This window comes from Cololabis saira, chromosome 10 (assembly GCF_033807715.1).
Source record: "Cololabis saira isolate AMF1-May2022 chromosome 10, fColSai1.1, whole genome shotgun sequence".
NCBI lineage: Eukaryota > Metazoa > Chordata > Actinopteri > Beloniformes > Belonidae > Cololabis > Cololabis saira.
In genome coordinates this window covers 32,852,824-32,878,266 of record NC_084596.1, presented here as the reverse complement: position 1 = coordinate 32,878,266, position 25,443 = coordinate 32,852,824, and the positions used below count along the sequence as shown (strand labels likewise).

At 40.2% G+C, this 25,443-nt stretch overlaps 1 protein-coding gene across 3 annotated transcripts in view; it reads right to left on the bottom strand.

Moving 5' to 3' along the window:
• pkn2a (protein kinase N2a) overlaps nucleotides 1–23,599 on the bottom strand; it is a 48,402-nt gene extending 24,803 nt beyond the window's left edge. For 2 of the 3 annotated variants that reach the window (XM_061732612.1, XM_061732613.1), the window contains exons 1-2: nucleotides 23,246–23,599; nucleotides 1,457–1,621 (exon numbers count right to left, since the gene is read on the bottom strand). In XM_061732612.1, the coding sequence (XP_061588596.1) occupies nucleotides 1,457–1,621; nucleotides 23,246–23,458 (378 nt within the window). In that variant the 5' untranslated portion in view covers nucleotides 23,459–23,599. Of the gene's footprint in view, nucleotides 1–1,456; nucleotides 1,622–9,141; nucleotides 9,343–23,245 lie in introns of those variants that run through there. The other variant, XM_061732614.1, reaches the window with a different exon arrangement.
• Nucleotides 23,600–25,443: the final 1,844 nt, after the last annotated feature.

Here is a 25,443-nt window from a genome sequence, read left to right as displayed (position 1 = left end):
GTTCCTCACACTTTATTCAGTCATAGAGCCACAGTGCACATGCAATATTTGCCATTTACAGAAGATAAGGCACTTAATCAAGCAAAACCTAAGACCTCAAAGTCACAATTTTCTCCCAAAATCATCAAACAACACCATACAGTTTATATAACTGTGCCAGTGGATAGCGAGTAAGACATGGCGGCAGTGGCCGGTGGAAAAACCTGTCTACAAGTCTGAACTTACTGAATCAAGTGTTATTTAGCAGCGCCACTGTAAAAGCTAGTTATCACCAACTCTAGAAAAACCACTTCTCCACAGTCTGAGCTCTGAGAAATGAGAAACTGCAGAAATGTACAGTATAGTTATTTTATTGTACATGTGTTTGCTTATCATTTGCTGTTTCAATTAGATGCTGAGGTGCTGCAGCTAATACATATAGCTAAAATCAGAGGGGGGGAGTGGATAGCTGTAGAGCAGCTCTTGCTTAAAAGAGCTTAAAGGAGGCATGACCTTTTTACCACAGGCGGACACATTTCCCTGAGGTCTTAATGAAACATCTGTATCTGTATATAAAATAAGAGATGCTCTGCAACATCTCGTGGTTGCTGCTCTGTTTGTAGCAGCCAGTTTTTCGGAGCCGGAGTCGGCCTTTCGATTTCATCACAGCACACTCCTCTGTGTGCACCCTTTTCAAAATCAACACCGCCAAGTGCAGCATGATATGAAGGTGGATCGATGCAATGAGGGGGAGGCTGATTGATCCTACACTGATCTGTGATGTCACAGAACCCTGAAATCTGCTCACTGAATGAGAAGTTTTCAGACCCAAGTCCCAAACAAAGTGACTAAGTTGTTTTACAGCACTGCAAAAAAGTCTTGGGCACCTCTCATCCTGTTACTTTATCAAAGTTATAATGACATCCTTTGGTTTGTTTTTGTGTACATATTATCTTGAGGTCAACCAATACTTATTTTACTACCGCTGATACAGATAATATTAATAAAAGACAAAAATGTGTCAACCAATTAATTGGTTTAGCTCTAATATGACTATTTACTAATTGTATTTTAATATAGACTGAAAAATAAACAAGTATGGTCACTTAAACAACAAAATCTATGGGTACATACCACTTTTACACATTACTGTATATCAGAGTTTTTGAATTAGTTTTTTTACTTAAAAGTACCCAAATTAATTATTTTCAAGCACAGAAAATGTATTTTTATTTAATGTGTCCCTTTTAGGACTATAAATCTGAGGAAGAATTCGCTTGAAAAACAAATGTATCACCAGACAAGTTAGAGATGTTGCATGTAAAAATGTTTTAATTTAAGACCCTCAGTCTTCACTTCTGTTCTAAGAACTTTATTTTATTTCCCCCAGTGAAGCATTTCATTCCTCAAGTACTTTTTTGACATTTTATTTGATAAAATTTTTTTGTGAAACTGTGAAATGAATCTGTGAAATTACCTTGCGCAGGTTTTCAGCGCCTTCTTTGATTTTTAGCTCCTTGCGGATCTCACGGCGAATCTGCTCTTTAATCTCGTCCAGCTTCTGCTGGACCATGACGTCGGACAGGTCCAGGTTTTGTCCCAGTCCAAGTCGGTCTGCCACCAGCTGTCCCCTGGCATCTCCCTGTAGAAAAACATGGGAGGCATCTTAAAGATGGGAGGCGAGAGAAATTTGGAGTGTAATTAAGAAGAAACCCTGATGGATGAAGGACGCGGACAACCAGAGTTTGTTTTTTTTAACCACCAAGTTTTACCCAACATTACATTTTCATGAACAAAGCCAACTACAGCCACTTTTCAAAAATACCAAGTGATCAGATCAATATGAAATATTTTATTGCAAACTCATTCCTGTATTTTAAGTCATTTATAAACCAATTTCAGAAAGCAGTATGAAATGTGTCCCACATACTGCCAAGTTGATGATACAGAAACAGCAAAACACACCGATTAATTAATTGACTAAGATTTATTTGTAGATGGTATTAATCCAGGATATTTAATGTTTTTTTCCTTCACATCACCTTCATATTGTCTGTTAATATCCATAATTTTTGTGCAACAGTGCAGCGTTGTCGTCACATTTTACATTTCTTTCAAAATTCTGCTATCGTTTTCTAGTTAGGACCCGCCAGGACTACAGGTTGGCCGGTTCAGTACCCTCTTCCTTCTCAACCATGTCTTCCACTGCAGCAACCAAAAACCCTCCATGGAAAAGACATCATCTTGAAGGGAACATATCACGCTATAGAACCTTAGTGTACATCTCTGTATTAATCCTACTATCATAAACTACAACCCCACTCCGAAAAAAGTTGGGATGCTGTGTAAGATATGAATAAAAAACAAAACAAAATTATATTATTTGCAAATCTCATAAATCCGTTTTCCCATTTCATGGAAAATATTAGCTCATTTTCACTTTGATGCCACCACTTATTCTGGATGACCTGGTGGTTTATGATTTTAGCATTTCTGCCGTTTCTTGAAATGGTTTCCGCAGTTTTCAAATGTCTGCTGAATGGGAACATCAACATCAGTGTTATTGTTTAGGCTTAGCACTGCTAGAAGCTGCTTCATCCTTGTACAGCTTCATCGTGACGACAGTCTTCTTTCATCTATGAATCACTCCTGAACGCACTTTGCAAACAGCAGCTGCATCGTTATCCGTTAGCACTGAGAAAAATAACCAGACTGATCTTGTAATGAGGATGTCACGGGCTGCTTTGAAAGGCGCCACCTGCCAGCAAGCATTTTTCACTATTTGTCATTAATTTATCAGAGTCCATTTATCAGACAAATTAAAATTAAAAACTACACCATGTTCCTCCCATATCAACAGCCACGTGTACCACGTGCACAAGTACTTGACACAATTGCATTGGCATTGTGCATATGTACTTCATAACTATGACTATATAAAGTAATAAATCTGACTGTTTTGTGGGAATTTTAGCCCAGTTTTATTTCATCAAGAGGACTGGGTGCAGATGTAGAGAGGTGTGAGATTAAAGCTCATCTGCAACATTTCTTTAGAGACAAGTGGACAGCAAACAGCAACATTAGATACATATCTTTAGATATATTCCAATTTACACACAAACACACACACACAGACACACACACACACACACGCGCACGCACGCGGCCGTTTTCATGTTTTATTTTGGACCACACTACTTATTTCTCCTAGAGAAGAATCCAGAATATTGATTCATCTGACTATAATTCACATGTCCACTGTGTGATGGTCCATTTTTGGTGGCTCAAAGCCCAGAGACACTGACAAGCCAATTTTCCGTCGCCGGATGCCCCGTGTTTATTTCTCCAATTTAGCGTGTCGCCAACCCTTTTTACATTAACTGACACAGCTGGCCCCCTCAATGACCGACCCCCGAGGGTTCACTTAATCTCGGGTCAGGTCTGATGTTACAGGATGGCGTGGGATGGCGGCACCTACGTTGGATTTAATGATAAGACAAGGAGGTCCTCTGGTTCCTCATCCACAGAGCCAAGGATGCCATAAAATGGACATATCACAGTTTCCCATATTATGCAAATGCCAACAATGACAGACAACAGCTTTGAAAAAAACTACACTTAGATTTAGGGATGCTGCGGATCGAAAATATGCTGCGATCCAGCCAAAAAACACGGATCGGATCGCAGTGCAGGGGAAAACTGCGATACGAGCACTGCGATACTAGAACTCCATTCCAAAAGTCCGCTCCAGCTTTTCCATCCAGTACTTGCTTCTCACACACGAGGAAGAAAGGAGAGGGGAGGGGGATCATGTGATAACAACAACTGGGAGAGAGTGTGGATAGCATAAAGCTGCTTTCACATAGAGCACGGTTTGCGCCGCACCCACCGCCGGGTAAGGCGCAGACTCGGCGCAGAGCCTACACCACCTTCTCTCCTATTGGACACGACCTTCTCTCTTCTCCCTTCTCTCTTATTGGAAGCGCGGAGATGTCATCACAGCGCGGCACGGTGAAATAAAAAATGTTCAATTCGGGCAGGCAGGCGCGGCCCAAACGCCGCGCAGGGCAGGCGCCCTCTCGTGCCCTGCCCAGCTCGGCGGCAGAGCTGTCTGCTCTTGCGCCGCCGTAGCACATACACAATGAATGGGATCGGTGGCGGTCTGCACTTTGCGCGCTATATGTGAAAGGGGCTTGAAGCACAAGTCTCACGCGGTGCTGCCGATGCAGGTCGGTTTAACAAACCTCAAAAAACTTCAAGAATTATCACACGAACGAGCATGCAGAGTTCCTGCAGAGCTCGTTGGCAAACAAACAACAGCACTCCAGCGGCTCTCTCAAACATACAACGTTGTTACAAACATTTGAAAAGCGTGAACATCTCCAACGAGACAGCAAGAAGGGAAAAGCAATTACAGAAAAGATTGCGCAGTTTATTGTGCTTGATGACCAGCCCCTGCCAGTAGTGAGTAATCTGGGATTTCAACGCTTAATTCAACACCTACGTCGCTACGTCATGCCTAGTTCTGTTCTCACCACACAGCAGCACAGGTTGCCACTGGCAGAATTTATCTGCATTTGGAAGTCATGATTTTTTTTTTATGGTAACAGATGTCAAACAAATCCTACTTTTAGTACATTTGTTTTTAATTTTGGTTGATTTTTTTATATTGGCTTTTTCATGTTGTTGTTGAGATTATTTTATTTAATGCTACTGCCTATTTTATGTTAAAAAAAAATTTAATATCTAATAAATGGCTCAAGTTTTGTCATAATAACCTACTGTTAGGGGCTATTCATCTCAGGAAGTATGTTATCCTCATTCTGAGTAATGTCACTTTATCAAACCTTTTCTATTATTCCACACAACAAAATACTAAAAAAAGTGAACCTATTGGTCAGAACAGAGAGATAGAAATATTCACTGGTATCGGATCGGTACTAGAGCTGTTGTATCGGTATCGGATTGCAAGTGAAAAAGTTGGATCACACATCCCTACTTAGATTATTAACAAGTTGAAGAGCCTTAGAAAGACGTTCTATGTTATCAACGAACACAACAGCAGGAGAAGCAGTGCAAGACTGGGCTTGTCATATTTAGATTTGTGCTACGTTATTTTGGGGAGAAGTCACTCCGCTGCATCAGCTGATGTTGGAGAAACCAACCAAACACTGACTAGGGCCGTCATGTCACGCAGTATCAATCGGTAACGCCTCCTGAGTTGTCTTCCCTCCCCTAAACTCAGGTTCAGGCAACGGGGAGACAATAACACGCCTTGCATTTCCACTACCCAGCACGTTAAACACCCGTTCTTCATCCAGGGAACGTAACGGGGTCAAATCTAAAAAGGCCTACAGCCTCTTGACAGGGTTAACAACCAGTTTTAATACCATTATTTCTTTCCCTTACTTATTACAACTAAATAACCCTGTTTTTTAATTTATTTATTTATTTTGTCCGTTGGATGCCAGGAATTCAAACATGCCCGTATATTAACAATTTAAATGAAGATGAGTTAAAAAATAAAAATATATCAAATATCTTAAGCTGATAATGTGTGCAAAGAAATACAAAAACATCAAAAATACTGCCATTTTTAATAGAAATTGTATTCATTTACTTGTATTTTCCATTTCCTCCCAGTTTCTTCTGATTTGGGTCTGTACTTCGAAATATAAAAACAGCTAAATTACTTTCTATACAGAAAACAAAACATTTGGAATTTCCCAAATACAAAAACCTGCCAGGGGATGTGAAACACCGACTTGTAGACCTGAGGAAAGAGATTCAAGTCTGTTCACCTGGTACTACTATCAGAATCAGAATCAGCTTCATAAGAAGTTTTATACTTATAACCAGTGCTTAATTTGTCCATGAAGAGGTCCCGGAACATAGGATACCTTTTATATGGGCTACGTATCTGTTAAAATATTCACATCCCATATACTGTACAATGTAATCTTTTCTCGCAGTTATTCACAGTTATTATCATGAAAATGCATAGGCTGCACATGTAATGTGCGTCAATCAGCTGCTTGGCTCTCTCTCTCATGTCGTTTCCCTTCAATGGAGGGAAATTTGAATTAGGGCTGATAGTTTTGTTTACAATCAGAAAAAGCAAACTTAAACTGATTGATGCGTTCTCTAACTATATGGAGCGCCCAGCACCTGTAGGCTGAACTACACACACGTATACACTCACTACACACAACAAAGCGCTAGTGAAAATAGCAAAAAAAAAACACTTTTGGTGTTCCGTGGAATAAGTGGGGAAAAAACCGAACAATTAATAACGTTGTGTTTAGATGACGCAATCAAACAGTGAACAGCGTGGAGTGAGCGGCGTGTGGTGTTAAATGCAGCAAACATGTCAGCATGTCAGATAATTACTTGGATGTGGGGAAAAAGCAGAGGACACGAGAAATGATCCAGGCTGAGTTGGATTTGGGAAAGCCGCTTGGTAATGGACACGGTGACGGGACGCACCGCGCAGGAGATCGGGAAGAGAGAGCAGAGAAAGAAAAGGGCCCTCTTCTCTTTTTTCTGATTAAATGCATCCGAAATAGACAAACAGGCGATCTATGAGTAACTTCAATGAGAAATAAAACACAGAGAGAATATGGATAAAAGAAGGTTCCGGATCCAGTCAAATAGGTACCGGATCTTGTTCCGGCAGGATCCGGCACAAATTAAGCCCTGCTTGTAACCATGTGTAGACTATGTAAAAAAGAGGATCTGCACACTTGGATCAATGCAAGTATCTTACTTACTATCTTACTTACTTGCATTGATCCAAGTGTGCAGATCCTCTTTTTTACATTGTTTGGGTCTAAAAAAAATTAGGTTTCCGGTTGCCGACCGACCCCGTTGATTTGCATGTGACCCAAATCCTTTTATTGAACTTAATAAAATAAAATAACGTGAGACTCAAATTTATTTTACAAGCTTAGGTACAAAAAAAAAAGAAAAGTAATTGTATTTTTTGAAGTAGGCTATCCTAAAGGTTTATGTGATTCCGATTTCCATGGGATGATAATCAACGTCATTCTGCACGCCTGCGCTGAACATGTGCATCGAGTTTTATACAGTCTGTGTACACCCTACAAAACAGTGACGACAACGCTGGTCATATGTGTGGTCTCAGTGAGTTGCCCTTGCAAGGAGGCTCCGAAAGTTGTTAAACTTGGATCGAAAAAACATTTAATGTTGTACTTTAAGCAGTAAAAACGTGCATATGCAAGTTTGTCTCAGCCATTGGGAGAGTGGATAGGGGCGACAAGGGAACAGACATCTCTGCGGTTTCGGGCGAGCAGCTCGTTTGTGGAGTCGTGTCCCCTTTTTCAATTTAAATACATCTCTTTCAACTGCCTTCCTGAAGAACATGTGCCCTGGATCTCCAACACTGGGCATCTGTCGGCATTTGACTTGTTGTTTTATGCTCAGCAAAGAAACCATTTACCGCAGCCTCAAAATGAGTTGAGGAACAATTTGACTCCCAGCCTGAGGGAGCGAGGAGTTGGTTTTTCCCAAGATGAACGTTCCAACCAGGGGACGTATTTACTAACGGTGAGTGATGGCTAACTATTTAGCTAGACTCACTACATTTTTTTGTGTGAAACTTGACCGTAATTCCACTTTCCTCCGCTAAAAAAGTGTTTTTGTGCGATTTCAGTAACATTAGCAAGAGACTAGCCTACTGTCACCTTAGCGAGGAACATTCGGTGTTTCCTCTAGATTCATTTAGCAGCAGCGGCCCTGAAAAAAAGGTAGACTTCTTGGCTTGGGATAAATTTTACAACTTGAGCCGGCGATGGTGTCAGAAATACATGCAGTTTTCAAATCACCATAATTCTTCAACCGTGTACGCTATTGACATAATTCCAGCGGATTCTAAAAGCTAAGAAAGGCAGATATTCTACATGTAGGCTGGTACAGTCAACCACCTGGTTTCACAAAGTTTGACTGTATCATAGTATTAAAGTATAAAAAAAGTATAGAACATGCACTTAGCAATAAGCTGCCTTTGGGAAACGACACCAATGTTGATAATTTTTATATGAAATAAATAGTACTTATTGCTACGGAAGGAAATAAAATATTTTTTTCAAATTTTCCATGTTCCCATTGGAAAAAATAAAATAAATAAAATAAAACAAATTCCCGAGCTACCCATGTATGGAATTGCCGACCAATCGGAAAACCAACATTCATTTTTTTTTCATTTTCAGTGTTTTGTACAGGAGGCTAAAATAGGAGAGGTATATTGGCCTGAATTGGTTTAACAACCAGAGATTTTAGACATACTATAGATTGTTTTTAATAGCTTTCAAACCTGGTAACATGTTACGATTTTTTCCAATAGTACTGTAGCAAAAAACGTGTGATCTGATCCTTATAAGTCAATGCTAAATGATTTCTTTAATTTTTTTTAATAGAATGAATACGTCAAAGTTAATTGCACTAAAAATATCTACTGTCCAAACAAGAGGCTCAGAGATTCTGTCAACATAAGTCGTGTGGCATCACTCCAGCACACTGGCGCTCCCCTCAGTATATGCTTTCACTGCTTCTCCTCACCACTGACCTGCATCCCTAAAGCCATCACCTTACCTTAAGAGGGATTAGTAGTCACTTCCTGAATGCAACAGCTTTAGAGGTTGTCATGAATATACGGTGCACATATTAGTTTTAAGGCTGTGAAAAATATTACAATACACAGTTTATCAATACGTGTTCTTTGAGACGGTTATCCCATCCAGTTTCAAACGTTAACTTGCCAACATGGCTTTTTAATTAATCTCTTTCCAAAGTTATAAACACACCTTTGAATTCAACATAGCTGACGTCATTCTCAAACTAAAGTCCAAATAGGGAGTTTGTACTCTCATTGGTGTAAAACTCTTCTCTGTTATGCATAATTTTTCCATTTCTGAAGGAATCTGTTTAATATGCAAGTTCTTAAATGTGTCCCCTTGGATTAAAGCGCCAACTCAGCACGCACAATGTAAAAAGACAGTCACTGCCCAGAAAATAATCCCAAACTGTTGGATCCATGTCGACATGATGAGTGCTGTTACCACTATGAGGTCCATTAAAAAGAGTAGCAGAAAAACAAAACAAAAACCCCACATTTTATCAACTTTATCAGCTGTTCTTTCTTACCTCAACTACTTCAGCATCAGTTTCAGCCACGTCCATATCTAGATCAGTTGAGCAATTAAATCCAGGCATGTTCTGCTGACCAGTTAAACCGTCATCACATCCGGTTCAGTTGTCCAACGGGAGTAACCGTATTTTCTGCCCCAAATGTTCGAACACACCACAGCCAGCCGAGGCCCAGTACTAGGCGCAGTCATTCACTCCGCTAGTATCTGCTTTTCAACAGCCCTCTCACACAGACCATTGACATAAACAGGGAAGATAAACCGTCTGAGCAGCGACGGCCAAATCCCTCTTAGCTTCTCACTCTGTGAGGTCAGAGCAGCCCAGAATGAGACCTAATCTCACTCCGGGGAAAGGACTGCATCTAAAATTAACCCCCAGTTAAAAACAACACTGGCAATCTATTGCAACCTCACCCTAAAAAGCAACTTATGTGATGAAGGCGATACCCGGAAGTGATATGACAACACCTCTAAGAGGAATTAAAACAAAGCATAGCGTGGATCTCAAGGATACTGCCATTGTAAACAAAGTTTGATGCCCCTCGTCAGGAGTTGTCCCTGCAAGGCACCACTGAGGACACGCCGGATGCCTCCACACTCACTTCACAACAAAGAACTACGTCAACTTTTACTCTGAGGAAGGTCAAAAATACATAGGAAAGTACTTGTGCTATTATAGCAGTTATCAAGAAACTAGACTGAATTTAAAACATGAGGATTTAGCCTGGTACGACCTATGGCTTTATTAGAACCAAAACAAACGTTTCAGATGCCTTGGGTTTTCTGGAAAACATGAAACTGCACATTAAAAGCCTTTACTACTCTGCTTGATAAGAAACCAGTGGATTAAACCTTTTGAAAAACATATTTACTGATCTTGTGTTTATCATTGTTATTTAAAAAAGATGGTGGTGTTGTATCTTGAAAATGGTTTGAAAAACAAAACTGAACTTGATGCATCAGATTTTAAAACGATGAGGTAATTAAGCAACAGTGAGCAGGAGTGAGCCCTGAAATGACTCAGAGCATAAAGCATAAACAAATGCAGCGGCTGCTTCGGGAGTTGATTGAGAAACGATCTCTCCATTTTCTGATGGAAAAATAAATCTCTCAGGAGGAGAAAAAAAAACAAAAAAAACAGAACAAGATCATGGAAAAAAAGACAGCAAGAAACAGGTATGTTTGCATTACTTGGTAACTCCTTGTTTAAACAGATGTACTGATTGCAATTTTCTTGGCTTCTCAGTGCGAGTGACCTGCCGATACTGAGTTTTTTTAATACTTAAATGTCCACAATTCTTTTTTTTTTTTGCGTTGTAGTTTTTATTATTTAGCAGTTTTTTTTAAAATTACGTGTTATCGTAAAATTCGTAATACAAATAGTAGTTATATAGTTATTTGCCGTTATGTACAACTTTTTTTTATTATTATAGAAACAGTAGGCTATAGAATTTGACTTTAAAACTTCCTTGCCATCATCAGCCTCTTTTACTTTGGCGAATAACCTGCGTTTAATAACTCAACTCTGTGGGTACACTTAACCGCGGGTCAGGTCTGATGTAAACACAACTAACGCGGGGTGGCGGGTCGTGGGAGGGGTTTGTTGATCACGTAACCTGAGCACAACCCACCAGGGGAGTTTTTTTTTTCTTTTCTAAATAAAATAAGGAAATAGTTGAGAGTAACAGCAGCGGGAGGACACAGGTAGGGCCTATATTTGGAAGATGAGTAAAACCTGGTTTATGGTTCTGCGTTAAATCAATACAGAGCCTACGCCGTTGCCGTTACGCCGTTGTCAACCCTTCAGACTTCTCTGTCACTCCATTTCGCTGCGGTGCAGTACCCCCCCAGAGCGCTAGGGGAGTGCGTTCTTTTCATGAATGGTTTATCGTTGTCTCTAGTTGATTCTTTGTTTAGCTTGTTTAGCTGTTTAGCTTCCGGCTTTTCCGGTCACAGTGAACAATGGCGACAATGAGATGGAAATTAGCTTTCTACTAAATCTGGTGTGCCCATCTTCTCGTTTCTTGTAAATGATCAATGCAAGCACATGTCCCTAAACTACTAAATAAATAAATAAATAAATAAATAAATAAATAAATAAATAAATAGTATGGAAGGCCATTGATAATGTTCTGTCCATGTACAACAACAAGATGTTTAAAAATATGTATGGCGCAGTGTGGAACCGGAAATGTGTTGCTACAAAGCAAACCAATTTTTTGGGAGGTGCACGTCAGGCTACGGCATAGTCTACAGATAGCATCTCGCGTAGCCGCATACCCTACGGTAGGGCTGGGCGATATGGCCTTTTATTAATATCTCTATATTTTTAGCCCATGTCAGGATACACGATATATATCTCGATATTTTGCCTTAGCCTTGAATTAACACTTTGATGCATACAATCACACCAGCATGATGATTCTATATGTCTACATTAAAACATTCTTGTTCATACTGCATTAATATATGCTAATTTTAAACTTTCATGCAAAAAGGGGGAATAAGTCAAAATTACCAAAACTGTATTTATTAAACAGTTACTAAGCAGTGAGTGGCACAAACATAAAAAGTGGCATTTCAAAACAGAAAGTGCACGTTGCATCTCTCTGACTCCCCGTCTGAAGAACATCTGCTTAGAACATCTTATGGTCCCGGTTTTACCTAGGATGACCTGCTCTCGAGCAGGAGAGCCTTTAGAGCACCTTTATATGAAATATGACTAATTGTAGGTGTAGGGACTGCAATGTTTCATCCTCTCCTCCATTACTTTGCATCACATTCACTTACTTTTAGAAATATGACATCATATAGTCTTGTTTGACTTTAGCTGCGTCCGAAATTGCATAGTATGCAAAAACAGTATGTAAGATTTTTTAGTGCGTCCGAAAACATTAGTACGTACACAATAGTATGCGCTATCCATACTCATTCCAGAGAAATTTATTAGGATGGATTGATGGACACTAGCTAAGCAGAAACTTTCCACAATGCAATGCAGCGGTGTTTGGTTGCTAAGTGCTGCGCAGATACGTATATGTCATAAGTATTCGTGTATATATATATATATATATATATATATATTTATATATATATATATATATATATATATATATATATATATATATTCGTATATAATAATATTATATAATGTCATCTTATTTGAGCCAGGATAAACGGGAAAGAGCGGAGCGGTGCTGCTACTGCTGCTGTGACAGGAGTTGTTACCATGGTAACAACTCCCCCCCCCAATGGCAGGAAGTGCCGTGTGGCTCTGAGTAGTACGTCCCAATTAATCCATACTACCGATATTTACTCAAAAGTGTGCCGAACTTAAGTATACTTTTTTTAGTAGATACTGTTTAGTATGGTATTTCGGACGCACCGTTTGTTTCGATGATAGTGATTGATTTCATGTGGCCACATTTAAGCAACACTAGGTGACGTTTCTCAGCTCTTGAAGAGAAAGGCTCGGGCGGCGCGCTGCGTGCTGACACGTCTGCACACTGAGTGGCATAGATGGAGCTGCATCAGCGGCGGCGTGACTCACCCGTGCGCGTCGTGCAAGGAGAAAACATCCCCCTCCCGTCTTTACTAAACCATCCCAGTGTGGTTTGAAAAGAGTCCGCCGCACGTAGCAACCGCGCGGATGAACTCACGGCGCAAACGGGCCGAGTTTGTGAAAGTTAGGTGGAACTCACTGGCGGTCCCGGACAGCAGCGCCGACACCAGCTGCCACTACCTTTCTGCTGGTCGTGGGCGTATGATGATGCACGCACGACAGTATGTGACTGACGTATGTAACTAGGTGTGCTTGTTTTATCTCTCTGAGAAGGAGAGACGAGAGAGAGTGAGAAAAGCCTGTAATTTAATGCCCGCGGCTAAAAGCAAATGCGTGACAATGTATACTTGAATATTCACGATATAGTCATTTTGTACATCGCACAGAGTAGAAGCCGCGATACATACTACGGCATAGGATCTGCGTTGATTTAACGCAGAACCATAAATCAGGCTTAACTGGGGAGTCAAGGAGATTCGCGAGCTGCTCAGCCTCGGAGCCCCTGACTACATAAAACGCCGTATGACACAAAGGATTTTGAAAAGGATGGTCCATTGTTTGAACTGGCCACAAAAATGACAAACTGGGGTTTGCAAGAAGCAAAACCCAGCAAAAAATAAATAAATCTTATCAAAAAATGTTATCACATTTTTCCAAAGACAACAAATGTATTGTTTAATATTCTTATCTAACATGGGGTTTTTTAATCCAATTCAAACCTTGACTACTAGGGATGTCCCGATCCAATCACGTGATCGGAAATCGGTGCCGGTCACGTTGTTTCAGACTTGATTGAAATTGGACGTTGCATCCTGATCAGGGATCGGATATGTATTTTATTCTCATTATTTTCATCAGCGCATCAAACAAATTATGGAAAAATGCTAAACAACTGGTCTATCAGCAAGCAACGGGTCCACGTAATTATTCACGACAACGCTGCTAATATGATGCTGCTATGGGTGAGGTGGGGGTGCGGAGTGCGGCCTGTGTCACGTAAAGTGACTTCAATAAAATTTGTTTGTGAGGATCTGCGCATGCACAGCAACGTTACGGCACAGGTAAATAAATAAAAGTTAAGTTACAAAGGTGACTGAAACCCAAATGAAGCTGGCATCTGTGTTGTCTTCCTCAGCTGAGCGTTCAGAAACACGGTGCAGGCGGTGCCGCGCATTTTTGCTGACTTCGCGTGCATGAGGGCTAACTTTCTCAACGCAGCGTGATGGACACCCTGCTACCGCGAGGAAGATTGTAGGTCCCTTCAAACCCCAACATTTTATTCTTTAAGCCAGAAAAGGACAGTAAGGAATAAGAGTACAGTCTAAAAAGCACATTATTTGCTTATATGTGCCTTGTAAACAAATAAGTCAAATAACAAACAAGTTGAGCTGCTGTTTTTATTTAAGTCAAATTTATGTTGAAATTTGCACAATTTCTACTAGTTAATAGTTCCACTATTATGACTTGATTGTTAAAGCTACATTAAAGAGAACTTTACTATTTAAATGCTAAATGATCAAATAAGGTGAATAAAATAAAAATAGGGGACAGCTTGGATGTGTTTATTTTTCATTTGTTCATTATTTTAATGTATTGTGAAAGTATCGGATCGGGACTCGGTATCGGCAGATACTCAAAATCAAATGACTCGGAATCGGATCAGAGCTAAAAACCTGATCGGGACATCCCTATTGACTACTGTATATTATAATTTTGTCCACATCAAGTGAATTATACTGTGCATGCGTAAAACATGCAGGGTGTTAATAGGTAAAAAGGGTGAGGGTGATCTCCCGGTCAAATTACGCTCCCTGGCCGGTCAGATCTGTGCATCTCTACTTGTTTGGTGTCAGTAGATCGGCTTTGGAGAATACAAAAAGCTTGTTATAATGTTGGCTAAACTTTGTTAGCTGCTTAGGCTGTCTTTGTAAAGTTCTCTCAAGCTAGGAACGCAAATAGGTTTGCCATCCGAAGACACCTCGTATGTATGAAAACAAGTTAGTCACATCAGTAATTTCCATCCGTTTTTGAGACACTGCAATTCCTTTTCAGAATGAAAAGAAATGCTGGGCACACCCACAAAAAAATGTATGTTTAGTCACTGCCATCTCTTGCAGGCATTGCTATTGTGTTAAGTTAATATGGTCAAAAAGTGGTTCATATTCAACAGGACTGCCATATTGTTGGAGTTGGGTTGGCAGCAACATGCCCCGCACATAACCCCACCATAATGACTCTCTTATGACCTTAATACAACAGTTCTACCACCAATAAATTTGGTTTGAAGCCAGCGTCCATGGAGAAGAACTAAAAACTGCAGTTCCTCGACTGACCACTTGAGGCTGTCCCTAAAAAACAGCAAACCGCCATTGATATTTACAACCTGGTTCAAAAACACCATTTAGGTCTCAATTGTTTGATTTCACACCCATGACAACATGGCGGAGGGGCAGCAATACATCTATTTCTAAATGACAGTCGGCTCAGCCATTGACAAGCCATTATCCCTTCCTCATCAGTCATCGTCATGCTATGAAGCTAAGCAAAGTAGTCAGCAGTTTATACTAACTCAGCATCGGCATTTTCTGAATTCGCCACTGAAACACGATCTGCAACAGCAATCCATTGTAAACGTTCAAGAGCAGCTCCGCCACTCCTTTAGCATGAATCGGACGAAGGAGCTGGTAGCTGCTGCTAACTTTGTTGGACATAAGGTGACTGTGTTTCTGTCAGCTTCCATGGCAGCATGGTAGATGTAAAAGGGGCTTTAAAACGACTTTTTCAGAAAAGCTATGCTTCATCATCTTTTCTACAGTCTATGGCTTGAAGACACCAGGAAGATATTGTCTAAATTGATCAAATTTTCTCTTTCTTTTTAAATATACTCTGTTGCTAAGGAATGACATTTATCACCTCAAGAAAAGGAAGATCTATGGTCAAATAAATGTATTTATTTTCCATTAACCATGCTGAGATGCACTGTTAAAGTATTCTGGATGCTGTAAATTAACAGCTCATGAATCAGCACAGCAAGTCCTCAGGTTCAGCTGATGGTAATACAGCTGGTAAGGGCAAAAGCCATTAACTCATTTATATTTCAAAATGAATCCAAATGAGCTCATTAAGATTTATTGCAATAAATAAACATAACATACAGCAAAGGACGTCTTTAGAAAGATACATCTAAATTCAAGCATTTATAAGAATTTTTCAGCACCACTGGCAGATATTACTTATTATTAGAAAAAAAGAACACCCCAGTTTCATTCTTTCTAAACTTATTTATTTATCAATTTTTAATAGTTTTTAATAGTTTGTTTTTTCCCCTCTTGGCTCTGTTCTCCACCAGAGAAGAATCTCCCACATCCATGAACTGTGTCTACCGTTTACACCTCTGTCTGCTTCAATCTCAGATGATATATACGACAAATCATGCAAAAAGAACAGTATTGGTTGACCGTTTTTGCTATTATCTAAGATGAAAAACCATAGAAATCCAAAAACATATCAAACTGACATGATCAACCATCATATTTGTCTGCAAACTGGAAAATCTATTATCTGCTTCTGTGGCCACTCCTTCATCGGACCATGACTGTAGATTGTAATCAAACTACAACAAAAAGGTCCCACAGATATCAAAAAATGTATTTGTAATAAAAGATAAGAAAATGAAATGTTGAACTTGCGGTGGGTGTGTTAATGATCAGTATAATAATTGGCATTTAGGTCAGGGGCCCATGCAGGCTTGGGACAGTCCCGTTCTGATTGATGGATCTAGATGCAGAAAATATGTTTGAAAGGATGAAGGACTTCCATGATCCCAGTCACTCTCCCAAAGCAGCTGAAAACCCCCCACTTTTCTTTATAGGTGGTAACACCACAGGAAGGTATAGTTTACACATATCCTCCTCCAAAAGCTCCTGATGACTCATGGGTAAAATGGAGGTCACGACTCTCTAAACTGGGGGAGGGGATGGGAGTATCTCCTCTTCACCTCACTGCCCTGCAAAACTTATTTGCACTGTAGCTGTGTTTGACCAACGTTGTGGTGAGAACAGCATGAGGACACCAAAATTGTCCTGTTTTAGTGTTCAACAATGCAAGGAAATCAGCGAAAGGCCACCCAGATAAGGCGGAAATTTATTAAGACTCTTCAGGTCTGCGTTTTAATTTAAGGTCAACTAAAATAACGTGATCAAAAGTGAAAGAGCAGACGCACGCTTCCACGGCGAACTTTATCTCTTGTTTTATTGTTTCATAGAAGTGACAGAAACATCTTTTACCTGCACAGTTGTTAATCTTTTTTTAACGGCTTCAATGTATTGATTCATGAGGGTAGGGCTGGGCGATTATACGATCTCGATTTGTGATCGCGATCAAATTAAGCTCGATCACGGTGATCAGCTGTGGGTCTACTTTCTCGATCACGTGCAAAACATGCTGCAGCAAAGTGTACAACCAATCAACCCGCTTTCCTGGCACCGCGCTGTCTGCATTAATTGATCATGCATGACATGTCGCGGCAAGTTGCATGACCATAGGCAGTAAAGTAGTCACATCTGCCTCCCCTGCACTGGTGGGAGCAAGCGTGACCAGAGAGAATAAAACTACAAGACAACAACAACCGCAGGCTAGCGTTAGCTTAGCTTCGAGCCGACCGGGACTCACGGTTAGCGGTTATTTATTTATTTATTTCGCCGGACAACTTCTTCCGAGCGTACAGGAGGAGGGTGTGATGGATTCACAAAATGCCCTTCGTGATGGATGTATTGTGTATTCGAACCGCACTCATTAAAGTTGTGATTCGCTCTGCTTGTACCACAAATTACTCTGATCACCGCTGACTTCAGAAACTCCGCGGCCCCGACATGGGTGTGTGTGTGTGCGTGCGTGTGTGTGTGTGTGTGTGTGTGTGTGTGTGTGTGTGCGCGCGCTCAGCGGAGTGAATGTGTCGGAGCGCGGAGGCAACAAGCAGAGCTCACCAGATGACGCCGTAGGCTCTGCGTTGGTGTCACGCGGGACCATAAATCAGCCTTAAGTCCCTTTAGGCTAATACTGTGAGAAATAACCTCTCATAATAGCGGTACTACAGTTAATAAATGTAATAAAACTGCCGTTTCTGCTGGCTACTGAGTCCTGTAAGTGGCGAGTGAGTTTTAACTCCTTAATTACCAACCAGCGTCAGAGTCACGCACAGTAAACAAACAGTGATGTTAGAGAGCCACCTGTTGGTCAATTTTAGCAACCGCATCGCCAGCTGCTTGACAGTGGCTCAACTCATATTAGTTTACTGTTTTTGTTTTTAATAATGTCATTGCAATTTTATCTATGCAATTGTGAAAAAAATGGCAAAATAAATGAAAAACTGTGAACAACCGCATTCCGTAGGCTATTCAGTACTCAGTATTCAGCCAAGTCTTTAAATTTTATTCCGCTTCAGTTTCGGCCTCAAATTTTCATTTTGGTGCATCCCTAGTTTTTTCGGTGGGTACCACTGGTAGCATTCTGGATTCTTGTTAAAACATGCTATTTGCTTTATTTGTTAATAAAAAAAAAACTAATCTCTGGTTTCTTTCTATTTTATTCCAGAAGGGAGGGGGGGATCTTCTGATTTAAAAAAATCGTGATTAAAAATCGAGATCGTTCAATATGGGAAAAAAAATCGTGATCACTTTTTTTGCCATATCGCCCAGCCCTACATGAGGGGAATAACGTCATTTCAGGAACTTGAGACTTATTAGGTTCAAAGACGAGTGAAGCTGGAATTGTAAACACGAATCATAGCACAAAACACAGTTTATGATAGATGGAGGGAACTTGTCAGCGTGACTCTGCTAGCCCCTTTGTGAAATGTTCAAAAGGTTACGAGATAAACCACAAAGCCACACATTTTGCTATCTTAATAACTACAGAGCTGCTTCATTCGTTACATTGTTAAAAACAGAAATTGCAATCTCTCCAAAGTAAAAGCAAAAACATTTATAGCTATGACTCCAAAGTCAATTTAGGACTTAATTTATTAAAATGTCTTGCAAAATTTTTGCATTAAAAAAGGCAACTGTTCCCTCTACACGTTGATGTCGTTCAACAGTTGTTTGGTGTCTGAGACTTAAAGGGAAGCTGTGAGGTAAGAGCAAACATAGGAACCTTGAGAATAAGTAGGTTAACTTGCTCTGTAAGTCAAACAACAATGGGACAATGGAAAACTTAAGGCCACTATCCAAGCTCATGTTGAAAAAGGCAAGCCCTTACCACGTCTGCATGAGGCCTCTCTAAGCACACAACCCAACACCGAGCCTATCTTAACCCCCAACTGGGTGGAGGGCATCAGCCACGGCCTGATGCCCTGTTGTGGTTGAAAATAGCAACACAAGGTAATAAACATAAGCCCTTTTCAGGAATGAGACACGCAACACGAGTGGCTTATTCAGTCCGCTAACGTGATGGCGGTCACTCAGTCAGACGGTCACTTTCGCGTTCATGTTTCTTAAGCTTTATTTAGACATACCCAGGACAATAATGGAAAGGGCTGCAGAGTGCATGTGATATTTAATATTCACATGAGATCAAACAAGTCTTCATAATGCCAAACGGCCCCAATTCATATCAGCAAAACCAAACACAAAAGTCTGTATGTACTTCTAAATTTACAGGCTTTTGATAAGTATTCTGTCATGTTTTTAAAAAGAATTGTATTTAGTGAACTATCTTGCTCCACTGTGTTGTGATGGGAGCATAGAGTGTATATAATAATGGACGAAGCATTGTGTCATGTGACCCGTTGGTTTTGAAGTCTGTTTTTCTTCGTACGGAGCGCAGCCAAGTTGCTCAGCACGCTAACGGGAACATGCCCACTTGCATGGCAATCAAAGTCAGCCTACGCCGCGTTCGTACCAACGGGTGGTTGCTTCACGAAGGGCGGTAGCATGACGCTGACTAATGAGGAAGTGACAGCAGCTAGCGGTTGACTCTGCAGACGGCCAACCAATCATATTATAAATACATTTATTGCTCGATATAAACTCTCCTGGCACGGTACAAAAAAACAAAAAAACATCCACCCTCCTCAGAGTTGTCATGGGTGTGAAAGCCAAAATAGTTTTTAGAACCAGGCAGTAAATATGTTTATTTCTGCACTAAAGTGTGACATTTTAACATGAATGGATGTTGATTTGCTTTTGGAGCCTGCCTCTAGCGGCCAGTGGGGGAACTGCAACGAATCTTGGTTCTGCACGAGACTCAATGCAAAAGTAAGATGGTTGGCGCTCGGATGGGAGTTGTTGGAAATAGTGAATCATTCAGAGAGCAGAGGCTTCAGGTGCAGCTCCACCGAGTCTCATCAATTTAGTTCCAATGGTGAAAAAAAGCAACAGGACTTGATGCTGCAGCTAACTAACGTAGGTAAAACCAGGTTTAGAGACAGCCATTATTTATTCAATAAAACTAATCATGTGTCAAACTAACCTACTGCTGCTGTATGCATCAGTCATCTATGCGACTACAGTAATTTAAACTTGTTTCGCGATAAAACTGTCATGTCTTTTTAAACTGCTGCCACAAAATGTTACGTTTAGTCGTAACCAGATAAAAGTGAAAGGGCTGCCAGTCTGAAACAGCCTACAGATTTAACAAAGGCAACACCAACAAAAGACAAATCCAATCACAAGTAACAATGCACAGGACTTGTTGCTCCTTACACACAACACTCTGAAGGTGAGAGTTTCCACCTTGTTTTATACATGAAGTGCCCTTAAAACAGGGTGGCTTGTTTCCCCACTTCTATTGTATCATGGAGGGCAGTAACAGATGCGAAAAGAGGGAACGAGCTGTGTAAGCCAGCGTGGTAGAACACGCTGCTCTTACCAGCAAAACTTCTGTCACTCAGGATACGTCGACATTGTTACATTTCATTGTAAAACAAAACAACTGAAAACTCTGCTGCGGCGCTTATGATTGGTTCCTCCTGCATGTGTAGGCAGGTGCAGCATTACCACATGCGGTCTTTAGATGCATAACAGCTAAAGCCAAGGACAACACAGTCAGCAGCACTGCAATATCTCCATGTTGTTGTCTACACTGTTGTTAAGCTGCATCTGAGTTATTTTCAGGTAATGGTCATGTGATACAGACTTGGTGAATCAGTGAAGGCCATGTTGTGACCAATAAGAGCAAATCGTGAAGCGAATCAATGCCACTATGTCATTGTTATCCATTCTGCTGATCCACATCAGAAGGCAACAGTTGTGTTTACAAACTGAACGAGAACTGCAGATGATCCAATTCACCACTGTACATTTGGACATGGGAACATATTAAATGTGAATGAATCCACAGATCACGCCTCAATCTCAGCATGCAGTGTGCCCTCAAACACGGATGTGGCTCTGTGCTGCCTCTGTCTGGTCTGTGTGGACTACCAAAGGAGAACAGCAGCAGTGTAACAACATCTTTTTTGCCCCCATATAGAGCAACCTTATGCGTGTCACTGTGATCATTTAATCGGAAATACTAAAAAGTAGAAATCCACAAACCTGAAACATCTACATCAGAGAATGAATGGTGAACTAAACACCCCGCCTCTACTTTAACTCTAAAGACACTGTTGAGTTAACGTGAATTAAAGGTACATGTTTAGGTTTGGCTTGCTAGTTGTGCTCTGTGACCACACACTAACAAAACAGCAAAGCACACTAATACAATGTCATATAGGATTAATAATTAATGTGGTAATCCTCGTGTAAATGCACAATTGAACTCTGATGCGGATCAAACAAACAAACAAACTCTAATCCATCTAAAAACGAGGTCTCGGTCTCCTCCAGGTGAACGACATGCAGGAAGTGGACAACAGAAAAAGATGTTGCCCTGCATTAAACAATAGATTAGGGAGGTTTCTTGTTCATCTTAAACCTGGATTATGGTTCTGCGTTAGACTAACGCAGAGCATACGCCGCTGCCGTGACGCCGTCGTGAACCCTCCGGACATCTCTGTCACTCCATTTCGCTGCGGAGCAATACCCCCACACGAGCGCTAGGGGCGTGCGTTCTTTTCCTACTATTGTGCAAAACAAAATAATTTAACGCAGAACTATAATCCAGCCTTTACTGTCTCCTTCAGTAATTCTTGATGAAACGCCACCACAGGCGAGGAGGGGAATATGGTATTCTAAAGGTTCGGGTTATTTGAGAAAGTGCAGTATGAAAGCAAACCCGGGTCCCAATCAAACCAAGTCCCAAGTAGCACCGCGTCTGCTGGACTATTTGAAGCAATTGCTGTGAAGTACGTACCTAATAATTCATATACACACAATTTAAAAAAAGTCTTCTACACTTACACAAGTATATATACACAAACACTACACTTTGAGTGACACTGTAATGATTCTCATTTAGCATTATAACCATGTAAATTCAGTTTAATAAATTATTATAACTTGTGATTCCTAACAAAGCTTTGACTTTTTTAAATCCTCACTAATTTGTAAAGTCAAAGTTGTACGTATTGGTCATCGTACTTGGCCAACAGTAAAGTGTAAAACCACCAGCTGTGCTGGTTAAAGAGTAGACAATGATAATTAAAATCCATCTGATGATTTAACAAGTTCAGCTGCAGCACAGCTGACAAGACAACAAATCACCCCCATCCCTTATCTCAGTGAAGAGTTTCGGTCTCCCCCCAAATCTGAGAAACACTTATATTCCCTCTTACCACAGGTATTATCTTTAATAACCTGCAAAACCTCCCACAGTATTATTTTTGTTTTTAATTGTACGTGCATAACAGGGAGGGAGAAAGCAGACTGCTTTTGGGTTCAACGTGAACTTTGAAGGGTATTGTTAAGACAGTGCTGCACTTACAACTTGATCAGATAAGAAGTTGAGCTGTAACAAAACTCAAAGATGTCTGCAGGGCCTGACGTCACTCAAGTGAAACCACATAAATCACAGCCATGCACAATAAAGAAACTACGTTCACTTTACCATGTGTAGACCCCCCCAAAGGTACATTTCTGCCTTAAAACTGCCCCTTCCTGATTGCACTTTTATTGATCGTTACAAGTTTGACTAAGATAAATACCTTTTCAGTGTTTTTGACACAAGTACATTTAGATAAAACACAAGTGCCGACTCCCCCAAACAGTTATGAACTTCACAACTATTGTTTAGTTTAAACTGAAGCCACACTAAGTTGTGTTAGTTTGACCTCCCCGAATCATCTACGGCACATTATTGAACCACGCAGCTTATGTGACATAAATCCACGCATAAAAAACAAAGATAAACAGCGGTCTGACATGTTTATCTAACGAATAAGTAACTTTGGATATAAGAGTCTCCCAGGCCTCGATCCGTGGATCCTTCCCAGACAGCTGTTTGGGAATCTACCACAGGAACTGCACTTTTACACCACAAACGTGAGCCGCACACATCCAACTTTAACGAAGTTAAGAAAAACTTTTTTTCACGGCTTAGTAGTGAACATTTAGAGGGGGGAAAGTTTGCGCACTTTTTCGCAACAGTTGTCAACTTTTCCTACCTGCACGGAATCGGCGGCCATCTTGGTTTTCGCCTTTGAATCGGAGCCTGCGGAGCGGGGAGCGGAGCAGCGGAGCAGCAGAGCAGCGGCCGGGGGGAGCGGGAGCAGGGGGGCGGGGGCTGGGGCTGCGGAGCCCGGGCCGAGGGGCCCCAAAGGTCCCTCTGCGGCCGACAAAAATAAAACCACACTATTCTGACCGAGGTCTCCGCTCATCTCGGGCGTGCGGGGCTTGCCATGCCGTTGTCGCGGCGCGCTGTGGCCGTCGCTGGCCCGCGGAGGAGGCTGGGACGAGGCTGCTGCTGCTGCTGCAGGAGGAGGCGGCGGTTAGTGTGGAAGCGTCCGCCCAGAGCAGCCGCTCCCGCCGCCGCCGGACGGCTCCCTGCCCGGAAACCCGCACACGTGATCCCCAAACTTCACAAAGACTGGCCTCACCCCACGCCAATAACCTGCAGCCCGACGTATTTTCCAATGTTTATGTGGGAAAACATAAACATGGAAAATACATGAACGTGGAAAACACATAAACATGGAAATCTGACTCCCAACTTTCTATAGGAAGATGGGTTTCAGAAATGAATAGCTGTGTTCCACTTGAAAAAATTACATATGTACTCAGGAAAGACTATTGTACTTTTACAGAGATGTGGCAAACTTATATGGACACATTGTCAGCCTCTATGATGGACGGCTTAGTTAGTTAGTTAGTTAGTTAGTTAGTTAGTTAGTTAGTTAAATCTGGGTTTGAAGCATAAAGCTTATCTTGCCCACCTTTTAACATAATCAAAAAGAACAAATGAGGTTACACATAATAATAATAATAATAATAATAATAATAACTGTAATAATAGTAATAATAATGATGATAATAATAATAATGATAGCTCTGAAAAGAGAAAGTGAAAAGATGCTAAAGAAACCGACAAAACCAATTTAGGTTGTCATTTCATCTCATACATGTGTACATTCTTCTTTGTTTGCTTATTGTGCTTCTATATATGTGTCCATTACCTTTGATTTGAATAATATCTTGTATGCTTTTATTGAGTTTGCTAATTTAAATTAGGGTTGTAGATTTATAAAAAACATTTATATTCTTTGTTTTTTTTTTGCTGTCAGTGCTTACTGTTGTCTACCTTGCCTCTCAACCGTTTTTCCTCATTTATTTGTTAATATTTATGTTTTCTCTCCCTTTTTTTTACCTATTTTTCTCTCTTTCTTTCTCTCAACTTGTTGATGGGCGGGTTGGGGAGGGGTTTGAAGTTATGTGTTTGTGTTTTCATGTATACCTTGAAAAATGCTGAAAATAAAATACTCTTACATTTTTTTTTACTTATTTTACTTCAGTTAAAGTAGTACACAAAGTTAAAAAGAAAAGAAAAGAAAAAGGAAGAACATATTTTTTTAAATAAAAAAAGCCCATAGTGTGTGTTTGACATAGAATAAACACAATAACTTAGTAAATTAAGCATCAAAAATTGATAGAAAAATCTATCTCCTTATCTGCAAACTTTACTGTACTTGTATAACTAGAGAAGGGGAGTAGTAATCTTTACATTTGGAGTCTAACATCTGTGAAGTTGTACTTCAAAGTTCAGCAAATGTGCATAAAACTAAGTGTTTTATTTATTAATAGATATACAATTTGGAAAAGATTTTTCTGTTTTGTTTTATGATCAGCATTTTACATTTGGATTTGACCACATACACAAACACATATATGAACATATATATAAGCATACATATTATATATTATATATATATATATATATATATATATATATATATATATATATATATATATATATATATATATATATATATATATATATATATATATATATATATATATATATATATATATATATAGCCCTCTTTGTGTTTTTTTGTTGTGTATTATTTCATTTGTCAGGCTTTAAAGGGTTAAGAACTGCACATTTAATAACAGGACTTGTGAAAGAGTAGTTAGATGGTATTTCAAAATTTCACATCAAAGATTTTCTCTCTTGTATCGTTTTCCAAATATAGGATATCACACATCACCTGAATGTAATGTTTTAGCTTGTGAAACTGTTTTTCTTTTTCTCTTGTTGCAGTCAGGTAGTTACATTCCAGATTGTATGTAATATTTCATAAGCCAATAAAATGGATGCTGTTTAGGGACGTGGCTTATAAAAACTGTAAAACAAAACATTCCACTT